This window comes from Patagioenas fasciata, chromosome 1, assembly GCF_037038585.1.
Source record: "Patagioenas fasciata isolate bPatFas1 chromosome 1, bPatFas1.hap1, whole genome shotgun sequence".
Classification (NCBI taxonomy): domain Eukaryota; kingdom Metazoa; phylum Chordata; class Aves; order Columbiformes; family Columbidae; genus Patagioenas; species Patagioenas fasciata.
The window spans coordinates 162,439,941-162,455,413 of NC_092520.1; the positions used below are offsets into that span (position 1 = coordinate 162,439,941).

Sequence of the window (15,473 nt, forward strand, 5' to 3'; positions counted from 1 at the left end):
TATAAATTGGGATGGAGCTTTTTGTACTGTTGGCAAAAAAGCCTATAGTGCCCTCTTGTGCCTCATTAGCAAAACAGCATCTCCAAACTGCGGGGGAGCTGCAGCTGATTTTTGTAGGCTTGTTAATAAGTAAAATGGATTCTCAAGTTATTAACCGTGCTTATTTTGCATCACGATAAGTTTTGCATTGATTTCTTACTAAGGTATGAGCTGCACCTTAACTGTAGCTTAAAATATTTCCAGTAAGACATCAAGCCATCACATGACCTTTTATTTCAACAGTTTTAGAGGATTTGGGTTTTTTTTTTGTTTTTCATCATCACTGTAGAATTTTCTACTACAGAATTACTGGAAGCAATTATGTGAAGTACACCTCTGTCTCGACTGCCCTTGGAGGCTAAGCAAGCCCATTTAGCTCCAGTGCAGTTTATTCTGTCTGAATGGTTACTACATGACCGATGACCGCATGACCATCTGTGCAAAAAATCGACCAGAGGGAAATTTCACACAAACACTTAGATGTTTACTAAACTATGAAGGATTTTCCAAGCGTTTGTTGCAATCATTTTAGCTGATTTGAGAAGCAAGGGTTTTAAAACCTAATGACTTAGCTGTGGGAACGCTTAATTCCTGAATTTGGGTGAAAGTGTAATCTGTTTATGCACTAATAAGACAGAAATGTGATTATTTTACCTCTCTCTGGGAGGGTCTGTATGTGCAAAGAACACATCTGAACAGGAGTGAAAGAGAGCTGTTGCTAATGAAACAAACCCTGATTATTGTGATATGGTTAAGTGAATTTAATTTTGCAATGCAATTGATCAACTAGGTAGGCATGATTTTAGTAGCAGTAATTAAAAAATGTGTAGTTTGGCTCTTAGGATGTTACGCCATGAATGTTTAATGTGGCTACCAGTTTCTCTAAAGCTATTTGTTTTACATTTAGGTTGTTTGGTGCCAAGGCAAGTGGTAAAGCTGCCTCTGCACCCAGTACTGAAGGTGTGAAACCCACATCGGCAATGCCCAGCCCTAGTACCACCTTGGCACGGCAAGGCAGCCTGGAATCGCCGTCCTCGGGCACAGGCAGCATGGGCAGTGCAGGTGGGCAAAGTGGTAGCAGCAGCCCCCTCTTCAGTAAACCTTCGGACTTAAATGCAGATGTTGTAAGCTTAAGTCACTCCTTGGCTTCCAGTCCCGCCTCAGTGCACTCTTTCACGTCAGGTGGTCTTGTGTGGGCTGCAAACCTGAGCAGCTCTTCAGCGGGCAGTAAGGACACACCAAGTTACCAGTCCATGACTAGCCTTCACACCAGTTCCGAGTCTATTGACCTTCCTCTTAGCCATCATGGCTCACTCTCTGGACTGACAACAAGCACTCAGGAGGTTCAGAGCCTGCTCATGAGGACTGGAAGCGTCCGATCTACTCTTTCGGAAAGGTGAGCTTGCCTATAGATACAGTGACCACGAAACCAGTGAGAGGCAAAAGGACAGGAGCCAAAAAAAACCCCAAACCCTCCACCTGTTTTCCTTAAGGGACACTGTTTAATTAGCAGCTTTGTCCTTTATGTAAAAAAAAAAAAAAAATTAAAAAATTAAAAAATAATAAAATAAAGAAGGAAGAAAAGAAAACTGAAAATAATCACAGGTACTGGATGTGCAATCAACTGCCTTTTAAATCAACTGCCTTTTAAGGTTTTACAAGCACATTTTCTATCTTGAGAAGTTCTTTTCTTCCCTTGTTTTGGAGAACAACCAGAAAGAAAGGAGAAAACTATCTAATTAAAGGCAAATCTAAACAGCCACAGAATTACTCCTGCATGCTGGATCTACCTGCTTTTTCAGCAACTGGCAGCTCCAAAGCTGTATCACTGCTCTCTTGCTAACAAATCTTCCCCAGCAGTGGGACCCCATCAGTTTTCTTCCCATTAGCTCAATGCACAGGCAGAGCTAGTGGAGCCATGCCTTCAACTGGCCAGTCTTGCCTTAAAATGCCCACTCCTGACAAGTTGCTTCTTACATGGTAATCATGACTCAGATCCTTACTAAAATGGTGTTTCACTGGCAGGTGGATGGTTGAGACCCTCACTATATGCACAGTCATGCTGAGTGCCTGGAACAAACACAAGCAAGAAAGGGTTTTCCCCTGCTTGCTCTTTTTAACGTGCAGATGTTTTACCATTTATTTTATATTACAAAGTGGTGCATCCACCCTGGCACATTTGTACCGTTTTGTGTGTGTGTGTGTGAAATATTTATTTGACTTTTGCAAGTGAGAAAAAATTAGTTTTGCTAGGGACTAGGTAATTTTCACTTCCTGTGAAAATTTTCAAGATTTGACAATGAAAATCTTGTTTTACATGAGGACCAAAAAGTCGATATTAAATATTTCAATAGCCTTTGGTTCAAAAAATAAAACTATACTGAGTCAATCAGAAATATTTTTAAATGTCAAACTTATTTATGTAGAATATACATAATTATTTGAAGAAAAAATATTTTTGTAATTTATCTATGTATATAACATATATGCATATATATGTTATATATATTATTGTGTATATATGCACATATACTCATTATATATATAGGGGGTTTATATACATATATATATGTATATACACACTGTTGAGAATTTATTTCCCTTATATAAAACCAGAGATTTTTTTATAGCAATGCTTTCCATGGAAAGATTTCACTTTCAGTGAATAAGCATTAAAAACCAAAGAGACAAACAAACAAAACAACCCCCCCAAACAACTGTTTGCCAAATCAAGATGGAAGCTCTCCACAGATTTCATTCTCTTATGTTGCATTCATAAGTATTACTATACCACCTAAAATCACACCTCTCACTAGTATAAACACAACACTATAAAAAAACATATGTTTGCACCAACTATAACAACAGTAGTTAAAAGTACTCTGACACAGAAGTTATTTGTAATTGGCACTGTGACATTAATTTTTAAATAAGTAATTTTCACTATGTGCCATGAACTGAATGTGACAATATTTCTTAGAATGTTAATTATTTATAGTTAGCTTATAAAACCTTCACTAATTTTTAGTGCTACATGTATGGGTGGTAAGGTCAACAGGATGATGTTGATTAGTGTGAATTTATGCCAAAGATCATATTTATACAGAGGATGTTCAACATCACACTTAAAATGTTAATGGTTTGGCATAAACTCCTGAGCAACCCCCGCTACTAATACTTTATGTATTTGTTCAGTGACTTAATTTCAGTGGTTCTAAATACTTTGCCTCTGGAAATATTTTTAAGTTTCAGATCTGTCCATATGGGGATATTATGATTGAGTCCAGAGAGAGCCATTTATCATGTTGATCTGGCCTCAAAACAAACATATGTACCTAGAGAAAATTGTGTCATTTCTTGAATTATAACCCCAATAGGATTTTGTGGTTTGATTTTTCTGAAAGGTCTGTTACAAGTGCTGTGTTATTTCTAAACTGATTTATACAGTAAAACCTACATGTGGCAAAGCATTTTTTCACAACAAAAGCATTGGGTTGCAAAGTTAGAGACATATGTTTGGCAAGAGATTATGTCCTTTTTCCTTTGTAAACTCAGATTATATTTGAGATGCCTCTGGCAGTACTACTTGTAGCCTGGCATGGCATAAGAAATTATCTGCAAAGAAGATTATTTATTTTCTTAAGTCACTATAGAGCTTGCAAAAGACTGAATGAGCAGTCTGCATAGGGAGATATACTAATATAATGTACAGAGAATATTAGAAAGACCGAAGCACAAAATAAGATACAATTAGCAAGCAACATAAATTCTACACCCTTGAAAGCCTAGGAAAAGCTGAAAGAGAAGAAAGAAAGAGAGGATCATAGATGATACAAATAAACATGGCTCTGCTTCGTTGAAGCATTAACTGCAATTTCAAAGCTAAGGATGCTAAGAGGGAATGAAAAGGTTAAAGATTATTTCAGTTTACTGGTCCTGATGAACTTTTCATTTCCCTGTTTGAGACACAATCTGAAATAGCCCCGCAGTCACTAGGACTGAAGAGGTTTCAAAGGATCTGTGCCGAGGAAGGAGTGAGGAGGAGGAGGAGGGCTGGGATGGAGGATGAAGGGACTGTGGACAAGGCCAGCTTGCCTCAGTTCCTGGAAAGATACAGAGACATTTAAACAAGATGGGTGAAGTAACAGATAACATGGGATTTGTCGTTAACAGCCTTTTAAAAAAGATTAATTTAATTCCTTTGCAGGAAAATGGGCTTTGTAAATAGAGGAGAGGAATTAGATACAATAAGAAATCCTGAACTTAGTAAAGCTTTAGGTGCTGTTTCAGAGTACATTATCATGAGCAAATGAAGCAAATAAAGTAAGGTGCTTGACCAGTTGGGAAAAAGTTATCAAAGACTAGTGATCAATCATTTATTAGCCTGAAGGGATATAACAGGGCAGGATATATTTGCACGGACACAAAATGGAAAATGATGAGGCTTTTTTGCAGAAAGGAGGCAGTGTCTATGGGATTGTAGCACCATTGCTGGTACAAAGAATTTCCCAGTATTTTCAAAATGAAAGTATCACATGTAAGTCAAAGAAAGAAGTTATCCCATTCTATTTTTTCATGTGAAGGCTTTAATTTGAAGACTTTGGGACATCAAGTTTTAGGAAAGATTTGATGCAACTGGAAAGAACCCAAAAAATGAGACCAAAATCTCAGGGTACCTCTATGTTTCCAACTAAGGAGAGTAGCCCTTGACTGCCTCCAAAAAAGCAGTCACCTGCCATGGAGACAGCAAGTTTGCAAGGTCTCTGCTACATTTGCCCACACATCCCTCCAGGGATGATCAGACATTGCCCACTCCCAACTGAGGCACGGAAATGAGCTTACAACCTTTGAGATTGTAAAAAAGGTATGTATTTACAGCGCTGGACACATGGGGGAATAATTCCACCTCAGACATGTGCAAATTTCCAGGAGCTGTGAGCTTGGTTAAATGCTGTAAAGTATTACATATTAATGAAAGTTCTTGGAACACCTATACATATTCATAACCTGTCCTCGAGAAGGTGGTTCTTATTACAATGAGTTCCGGGAAATCATTTCCATAGTCTCCACCACCAGCCCCTCCTGGTTGCACCTGCACAGTGGTCGTGAACCGGGGTCTTCTTTGCTGTACACGGTTACTTTTGGCCTGGTGTGCTGAGTTGGCTGGGACTCAAACTGATGAGTTGGTTAGAACTGGCATATCTCCTGTCCTGTGCCCAAGTTTCTGTCATCTAGTTAACCCAAGGATGCACCAATGATGCACCCAAGGTTTTTTATTTTTGCAAGCCTGTGAAGTCATCAGCAAGCTCCTGTTTCTCATACAAGAAGTTACACAAAGCTAAGCCAGGCTAGGCAATTGTGATGTGGGTTAAGGGTTAGCTCTCTAAGTGTTAGCTCCTTAGTTCTTTAAATGTTAGTTCTTTAAGTGTTAGTTCTTTAAGTATTAGTTAATTCCCTGTACTGCAGTCTTCAGGTTACCCACCAAGCAATGGTGTAGCATAAACACAGCACTCCCCAGTAACTGCTCTGTTGACACAGTGTCAAAGTTTACTCCAGCCAGATTTTGTGTCATTTAGTGAGAATCTTTTTTTGCATTGTAATAACCAGAAAATGAGTTCAGGAAATACTAGCAAAATATTTGCTTTTTCAGCAGAATTTGCATCTCCCTCAGGACTTCTGATGGTTTTGCACCAGCAGTATTTGTTTAGACAAGTCTACTTCTGTTGTTACAGCAGTGTAACTCCCTATGTGGGAGTACACTTGTGGTTTAGATTACCACGATTCAGAGGGATTAAAATAAATCCTACAGATACTTATACTCTAAAATAATATTGCCTATTGGGGTTAATTGGTGAAATATCACTGCTTCAGTTGATAAAATTTTCCAGGTGGACACATCACTAATAGTTATTTTGAAGCCTTAATTGCTGTTGGACATTGAAGACTTGTGTCTTTCTTATTCATAGTCTGAGTGACACATGAAGCAATGCATAAAAATGTGGAAATTAACAGTGGTGTCATCAGCAATAATGGCTGCATTTTTAGATTAGCAGGGTGGAAGTAGTTTCTAATTACATGGCTGGCTTGCTCTGGTTTGCTTCAAAATTATGTTTAATTTTAAGGGCTACGAAAGTGCATGGAAATCCACTTAAACTCTTCAAGACTTTCAGTTGTTTTAAATTATCACCATAGTTGATGGTGGTAGTTTTAAGGTGTGAAGCACAGCATCATGTATCAGATTTTCTTGTGTTATCATCCATTTGCAAGTCCCATATCAGCTTGGCCCAGCCAACCCTAGACCTCCCTGGGTACTTCTTAGCTTGCAATAATTTTATTCCCTAATAGCTCTGTGACAGCTAGATATAGACCAAAGATACAGCATAATAGGCCTTTTCCAAGTTAACCTCAACACCAAGCACAGGTAGGAACCTGAGAACTGTAAAGCTCCCTGTAATTTCCTCCCGAAAACTTGCAGATGATTTCAGCAGTGCAAAATAAACAAAATAGAATGGAGATATAGTGGGCTTCATAAATTCAGCCTTCACCTGCAAGGCTACTTTTGGCCATTGACATGGCAAATGAAAACATCAGGCGTATTACAATATTCTCAGCCTCACTTTATGTTGATAATCATTTCGAGCCAAAGAGACAGATTCCAAGAATGCATTGCTTCTTTCAGGAAAAGATTGACCATTTTTCATATCATCTTTGGAGATATTTTGAGCTCTGCAGTCAGCGTCCTAATGGGATCACTACATGTCACAGTTCAGTTCTATTTACCAAAGGTCCAATTTCTGTCGAAGTAACATACCCAACTTATTGAGGGATGCGTTGCTTCAGATACTAAAAATATATGGGCAATTATGGGTCTGAATTAATAGTTAAATAGAACCATGCGTGGTTAATACTTTCATGCACTTTTTGAAATATAGGAGCATTTTCATATGATTTAGTATTTTTTAAAAAGCAAAATCCACTTTTGCTACGTTCACTTTTATGCAGTTGCAATAACTCCATGCTCATTTTGAGGAAGATTTATCTCTGTTTCATTTGGGTATCTGAATTTAATATTTTTTTTAGGAAAATCATGTGGTCACTGCTAGCCTGTTTATCTGACTTACATAACTTTTGCCAGTGGATTACTTTAGAGGAGCACTGATTTGCTCCTTTATTTTTAGATAATGTGTTATAGATTATTTTGAAATACATAGAGCTTCAAGCTAAAGTAATATTAGAAAATGTATTATTCTTTAGGATGTTTGAAGTCTTTGCAGAAGAAACAGATTTTGTTATTATCATAATGTGTCTTTGCTTTGAAATTTAGAGGTACATAAAGGAACATCAGGGCCCTATTCTTCTCTGTAAGGAACTAGAAAAACACATGAATCATGCAAACATATGGGGTTTTTACCAACCATTTTTGGTTGCTTTAGTTGTGTTGGGAGCAAAATGCTGAAAATTTAGCCCTCTGATAGAGGACTATTCTCACATGGACCATGATAGCTGGTCCTGTGCTGAAATCCTGCAAAGTTTATGCTTCCATTTGCTTTCTCCCCAAGGCCCTGATTAAGCCAGTAAAACTGCCTATTAAACTTCCTGGTTGTAAGAGGGGTTTATTTCCATTAGTCTGAGATCTAATGATAACAGGTTGTTAACACCAACAGTATTTTCACTGCCTTTACCTATTTGGATCAAGGTTATATGGCAGTGGGGCCTCTAGCACCCCCAGCATGATAGAAAGCAACCTTTATTGATGTGAGAGTTTTCCTGGGCAAGAAGGGTCCTAAGTTACTGTTGCTCTCAGTGGTGTGATTATGATATGTAATATAGAAACTGTCTAAAGTCATATCACAATGTAATCCATATGGTGACACTAAACATTGCAACACTTACTCAATGATAACTAGCTCAGATTCAACCCACGCTGGTCAGGGACTGATCTACCAAGTCTTTATGAGGAAATGCCCAAATGACACTTATTCGAAGGAAGGCTACTGGATGTCCTGTTAGTGATGACGTTTAAATCAGGAAAACTCCATCTGTAGATCTCAGGTGATCAACCACTCTGCGACCATGTGTGCATGAATATGGAACAACATCGTTCTAGTGTCAGTATTTCTTGTTCGCACCATCACCTTACTATGCGAGCCCCACAACGACAGAAAGCCAAGACTCTTGTATATTTAGCACGTATTTCTACAAGCAGAGCTGTCATTTGGCTTCTGGCAAGGCCATACTGTCTCTTAGCAGGTGCCGCAACCTTCATTTCTTTTGGAAATCTATTGGCACATCATACACAACTGTGAAAAATAAAGATTCATGCTGTGACCATATGATTCTCGCACAGATTGCAGGGTGAAGCTGTAGGAAGGTTAGAAATGATAAGGAAGGACTTCTTTCTGACTTGGATGGTCCCCAAATTACTATTGACCCAGCCCAGAGCTTGTCTAGATGAAAAATGAATGTGCAGCAGTCCATGTCCTATTGTCTCCTCCAATGAGTCAGGAATTTATCATGAAAGATATATTAAAAAGCATTAAATGACCTTCTGTTATGCACACATATCTAGACTGTTAAACTTTGTAATTCTGAACAGTCCTGTTTATTGTATGTCCTTAGGGATTTTTTTTGTTTTAACAGCATGCAGCTTGACAGAAATACACTACCCAAAAAGGGATTAAGGTATATATTTTTTTGAGCATGACTGCTACTTCTCTGTTTTTCTGTAACTTTTTCTACACTGTCTTTCCTTTTCTTTCTCCTGTGGTTGATCCTGTTTATAACGACGTTCTTGCTACTTACACTCAAACCAAGAAGTGTAGATTTTAACAATGGATTTTTCTTTCCATGTCTGCCTTGTTTAATAAATATCCTTTCAAGATACATGTAATGGAAAGTGAATGCTGTTATGGATAGTTTGCTTATGCAATGAATCTTAAAAGGCATTGAATCTGGAAGAGTTAAAAGAGACAGAACAAGATACGTTTGCCATTCAATGGGACTAACAGTTCAAAAAATAATTGAGCAAAATGATATTTTAGAGGTGGATCTTAATTTGGGCTCTAAGTGCAAACACTCATGCAATTTGAATTGAAGATCTACTTAAAGAGAAGACTAGAAAATACTAATTTTAGTATCGAAGGTTTGTAAGTATAAAATGAGCCCTGCTCCAGATAGTCTGCTTGATCACTTTCCAAGTTCAGAGTCCAACTTTGCTACTAATTCCCCACTAATTAGAGCTGTCTTCATCACAGAAAACAGAAGTCATCTACCCTCTTCCGCACTCCATGGTTCTAAGAGGGGATCATTGGTTAACTTGTGTGGTCTCATCAGGCATGGCAGCCCCTCCCCCGAATCCAAGAAGGAGATTTGGCAAGCCATGGTATATGTGATGCACACAGACACTCTGCAGCCTTCCAGTCACTGAAAGCGCACAGTGAAATCTCTTAAGTTATTGATAAATAATATTTTATGAAATATTAACATAGTGTTAAAATGTTGTCACTAGATATCACCTTCTCCACTTCTGTACTACATGGTCCTTAAAGATAATTTAATCAAATTTCCCATTACCTTGAAACAATCACTTTGGATTGGGAGAGAATGGAAAAAGTGGAGGACATGAAAGAAGCATAAAGGGGACCCTGCAAGGGTACAATGGGATCTTCGAGGTTTGTGGCTATACGATTGTAATGGTGGCTGAAAGCTGAAAGTGAAATGGAGTAGGAAAACAGTTTATACGCATATAATCCTGATCAGTTATTCCAGAAAGACCGTCAGTTTGATTTGATGTGCAGAGATACCAGTCCAAGACCCAGATCTTGAATTCTTATTTTGCCATCTATCTGATCTGATAACTACTGGGTAACTCTGCTCTACCACATTTATAAGCAAAGATCATAGCCGTCTTTTTGAAAGGAGAGAGGAAGTAAATCTTTAATCAGGACAAGGTGTTTTAATGCCCTAAAATATTGTACAAAACCCCAAGCACAACATGAGAACTTACACGTTCATTTATTCTGCTTTCTAAGCAGGAATCCTTGTGCCTTGCAGGCCTGAAGCCAGAGTTAAAGTCTCTGCTCTGCTGTTTAGGGAGCACTGATGGCTGATGACAGTGGTGAAGGTGCTCGTTTCTCAGCAGGAGATTGTGCTGAATGAAGCAGGCTATTGCAGATATTTCTGAAACAAACCTCTTGGTTAAGACCGACACTACCTGCATGTTTTGATGTTTAACCATGGCCAGAATTGCCCTTTCTTCCAGCCCATCCAAAAGAGGCTGGGCCAGTGAGTTACCAGTTCTCCCTCTTAGACCATGTGTCAAGTTGCACTCGTTTTATTGGTTTGCCACAGGAAGCAGTTGATTAATGATTTCACTGTCAGACTTCTTCCTTCCAGAGAACGTGTTTCTCCTAATTGCAGATATTTCCTGTCCCTTTCCCTCCGCCCCAAGTTTGTCGCAGGACACAATCTCAAGTAGCATACAGAGTGACAGACTGCATGTACGACCATGAGCAGCTGTCATTACCGATGCAAACTCCTTCTTCAGAGCTGTTGCTCTGTTGCACTTCTGTCACGTCACCAACTGCCCACATGATCTGTGGCAGATGCCATTTTGTAAGCAGCTACTCCCATTTCTTGGCTTCTAGTCTGTCTGCTCCCCATCCAACACACAGCTTCCAAGCTTTTGCATCAGCCTGTACACTTCCTATAGCTTTGAAGTCCTTTCCTGTCAGCTCAGTTGTCTGTCTTCTATGATTTATCATCATATCTCTTCAAAGGAAGGGAATGCTGTTTTGGGGAGGGGGATGAATGTGAAAGGGGTTTCAAGTCCTATACTTTCTCTGTTGTAGTAAGATGATAAATTTAATCCTGTTAATAATTACTTGACTGGTCTAGATGTTTTTCAAGGGTTTCGTTCTATCTTATTGGTGAAGGGTATTTATGTGACACCTGTTTCTTTTCAAACCATCACCTTGTCATTGTTTTGAGCATGTCAGCTGTGGTTTTTCAGATATACGCCATCATCCAGGCAGACGAGTCAGGAGGAAGGCAAGGAATGGCTGCGCTCCCATTCAACTGGAGGCCTGCAAGACACTGGCAGTCAGTCCCCGCTTGTTTCTCCTTCAGCTATGTCTTCATCTGCAACTGGAAAATATCACTTTTCCAACCTGGGTAAATGCTGTTTCCCTTCACTGTTTCTCTCACTCTAGAACAGAAACATAAAATTCAACCATTCATATTTCTTAGTTCTCCAAACTAGATTTTAATTTAACTAGATTTAATTCAACATCTCCATCATCATATTGTGGTACCTCACTAGTGAAGGGAAACTCATGGTGTTTTTCATGGAGTAGGTCAGGTTACCTACTATTTTGCATACAGAAAAAAAAGCACAGATTCTCTATGACTTGCCCAAGGAGAAGAAAATCTGAGGCAGAGGAGGAAATTAGTTAGGAAATTAGAAATCTAGTTCAAAGTTACTCATCTTTTAGATTCACTATGAGTAGGATTCTTTGCAGTGATTTTAGTGAATGTCAACCCAGACATTAAACATTGCTTTTTTCCTGTATATAGGTTTGCTTTGAGACAGGCCTTTCCAATGCATTTCAGTGGCTGGACCTAACTTTAACTGCACTTGGCCCAATCCAATTCCTAATCTTTAATGCAATATAATATTTTGGGATGTGAGTCACATTTCATCTTTATTTGATTACAGGTCAAGATTAAGTTTTGGTTCTTCTGGATCTTGTGTCACGTTAATTCAACACCAATTTAGATTTTTTATTTTTTTTTTAATGCTTAACAGAAAAACATTTATTTGCACCACGCTGGACACATATCTAAGCTGATAATGAGCTTTTGTGTTTTAGGCCCTTACTGTGGAATTAGCAGCAACCTTTGAAGCATTCACACTTCTATCACTCTGTCACAGCTTATGGCATATGTACGTTAAAATCACTCAAAAGAAATTTGATCAGACATACAAATGTTGGTCTTTAATACATATGGGAAAAGAAGTTGAACAAAGCTACTTTCAAAAATGAAACTGGATCCTGGCTAAGTAAGCCACTGCTTTGGAGTTCTTCCATGTACTTGCAGTAGTTTTAGACACAGCTATTTTTAAGAGGTGTTTCTTTCAGTCTATCATTTTCTGCTTGCGATTATCTTCTTTTTGTTCATAATTCTTGTACTCACAGCAGAGAGCAATAAGATCAGGGATTTTTTTAAAATTTATTTTGTCATTGTCCTTTGCTTCTTTCCATTATCATAGCCCTGTGGAATAATTTGCTCTCACAACACAGCTGCTCTGATAGTTTATGACTTAAGGCACATCTTGCATGATCTAAAATAAAAGTCCAAACACTGAGGCTGAATTTAGATACACAATTAGCTTTTTCTTCCAGGCATTGAGTTCATGTGGTCCTGGTGAACCATAACCAGGCTTTCCTTCCTACTGGCAAACAAACTTTGCAAAATCTTAAAGTAAGTTCATTAGTGTTGTTCTGGATTTCAACCATGAGCGATCAGACTAATCCTGTTTATTATTATGAGATTCAACTGGCCTGTGCAGGAATTTTAACCTAATATAGTGGTAGGTGCTATGGAAAATCAAAGGATAAAAATCTTGTATATGCCAATAAACTTTGGTCTTAACAGCAGTCATTAGTATAGGTATAAAAATACAGATACTGAAATATTCGAAGAACTACTTGTAAAAAATACTTACTACTTCTTGTTGTTTTTTAACTTAACTTTTGAATCTCTCCCATTGATTTTCTGTCTTGGGCTGTCAAAGTGAACAAGTGTGAATTCAGACACCAGTGTTAGCACTACCATGTGTTTTACAGGATTAGTCTCATCCAGTTCCAGCTCCTTGGATATCATCTGCTTCACTTTTTTTGTGGTGGCTTTGTATGTAGCAATAAAAACCTTTCCTTTTCTTGACAGTGTAAAATCCACCTAGCCATGCTAGTCCTACATTACAATTTTGTGCAGAACCAAAATTCATTTAATGGAAATGTGCTTCACTAATAAAGCTTTGTATTCCAGTGAGTCCAACAAACCTATCTCAGTTTAACCTTCCTGGACCCAGCATGATGCGTTCAAACAGCATCCCTGCACAAGACACTTCTTTTGATCTCTATGATGACTCCCAACTGTGTGGCAGTGCTACATCCCTAGAAGAGAGACCACGAGCAATTAGTCATTCAGGTTCATTCAGGGACAGCATGGAAGAAGGTAAGACTGAGTTGCTATTTGGATCAGTGAATAAGTCCCAAAATAGGTCTCCAAAGTGTAGTAAAATTTTAAAATATTTCTTCTGCAAAATAAAAACTTAATTAATTTTGTGAAGCTTTTTTTTTATTATTCTGTAGAGCTGGAGTCACACAATAATATGCAATGCTGGGTATGCCGTTATCAGAAATTTTGGAGGAAAGGAAAGCATTCTTGGAAAATAATTTCATTATTTTGCCTCTAAATTTGAAGTGTCTGAGCACACCTTGACTACTGTGATTCCACGCTTTCTTAGTCCTACTTCCGTATTTCCTTTTTTTTTTCCTCAAATTCCAATACAACTTAGTATCTCCTTTCTTTTGTAGTAGCTTCATTTCCTCACTTTCCTACAGCCTCCTACAGCAAAAAATACATGAATTTCTGTATTCAAACTCTGTCATTTAATATGCCCTCACTACTTTCTTCATGTAGATTATTACTGTTGATCTATTTTTTTTTAATGCTACGTACAATACCTGGAATATGGGGAATATTTTTTTGTTTGTTTTTTAATATTTTAACTACAGAGCATCTGGAAGCTTCTCATTAAATGCACTGTAATATTTTCTTCTGCCCAACGTTTCTGGTAAATCTGATTTATTTGCAGAATTCCTATAAGCACAAAGTTCTCGCACCCTATTAAAAAAAAAAAAAACAACAAAACAAAAGCAAACACAAAACCAAATAAATAAATAAAACCCTAAAATTTAGTGGAGTTTCATTCTATAACATCATCTCATCAATCTTGCTTAGTACTAAGTGATGACAATATAAACAGTCTTTATAATAAGCAAATAAAAAAGTCCTCCCCTAGTCCCAAAGCTCATAGTTATAAGATAAAAGGGGAAAAAAAAAGAAAAACACATAGATGAAATAACGGACAGCTCACACTTTTACTTTTCAATTTCTTCTTCTGTATTTTAGATTATATGTCAGGCAGACATCTGGGTATGTAATATTAGCAGTAGGGTGCAGGACCGATCAAGCTGTGAGTTGTCAGCACAGAAAGGATGGCTGACTGCACAGAAGCATCTCACGTAATCCAAGGACAGAGGTGACTACAGAGCCTTTGCTGAGGAACAGGAGAATTGTCAAAGGAAACACTGGAAGAATAATAAAGAAAACAAGGCAAATAATTTATGCATAGAAAAAGAGGTGTTAAATCTAGAATATCAGTAATGGGTCACCAGTGGCCTTGATGAAAGCTATTTCATTGGTCATGTTTCATATCCAGCTGGAGTGGATAACCATGATCAGCCTCAGCAAATGAATGTTAATGCAGCAATAATAAACAGTTTTCAGCAGTTTACGGTCATTAGAGATTAACATGAGATTATGCTGTTGGAAGGCCAAATGGTTTTTTATTTAAGATAGTTCTGAGGAAGGTTCCAGTGAAAGACGTGAGGTAATGGGTAGAGCCACTGTATACAAGAGCAGAATGAGAGTTTAGCTGAGACATTTAAAGCAGAGACTGACAACCAAGGATAGATTGAAAGCAACAAGGTTTCAGTGTACATTGTACCACATGTTAGTAAATATTTACCCACTTACAAAACTAGATTTAAAGTCTATTTGGCTTATCCAAGTATTCTTGTATTGTCAGTTTGGTATACGGTTGCCAGGTAGCTATTAAAGTAAAATTTACCAAACCCTGGAAGATTATAAATATTAAACAAATTAATTTTGAAACAAAAATGAAAATAAGTAATGAAATAAATTATATTCTTTAAAATTATCTGTTAGTGTATCCTTTCTCTGGAGAATCATCAGAAGGAGAAGGGGTAATTTTGGTTCAGTTTAGCCTTCACTTGCCATTTTCAGAGAGAGCAGGAACCCCATTTGTTGAGTTGAAGTCCTGCGACATTCACTCACTGCTCTTGAGGCTGACTCTACTGATGATTAGTGGAAATATGTCACTACATCCTGCAGTAATCCCTTCACACGGACCACAAATACACAGGTGGTGTATTGTGCTGAGGAGGGACACCAGCTGAGGAAAGCCTGGGATGTCACCCTAGGGAGTCTTAATGGTTTTGCAAAGCACAGTCTTTTATTAAAATCAGTTTGCTCAGCTTTGGACAGGTGCATAAACAGCTCAATTACTGGTTTCTCTAAAGAGTGTATTTATCAAGTGATTTGTTGTCAAAACAACAAAAGTG

General features: G+C 38.0%; 1 protein-coding gene across 15 annotated transcripts in view; it reads left to right on the forward strand.

Annotated features, from left to right (window-relative positions):
- Positions 1-15,473, forward strand: part of NAV3 (neuron navigator 3) — a 554,398-nt gene that overhangs the window by 493,716 nt on the left and 45,209 nt on the right. For 11 of the 15 annotated variants that reach the window (XM_071799425.1, XM_071799406.1, XM_071799412.1 and 8 more), the window contains 4 exons: positions 947-1,435; positions 8,680-8,721; positions 11,051-11,211; positions 13,090-13,278. In XM_071799425.1, coding sequence (XP_071655526.1) covers positions 947-1,435; positions 8,680-8,721; positions 11,051-11,211; positions 13,090-13,278 — 881 coding nt within the window. The remainder of the gene's footprint in view (positions 1-946; positions 1,436-8,679; positions 8,722-11,050; positions 11,212-13,089; positions 13,279-15,473) is intronic. The other 4 variants (XM_071799421.1, XM_071799417.1, XM_071799442.1 and 1 more) reach the window with 4 other exon arrangements.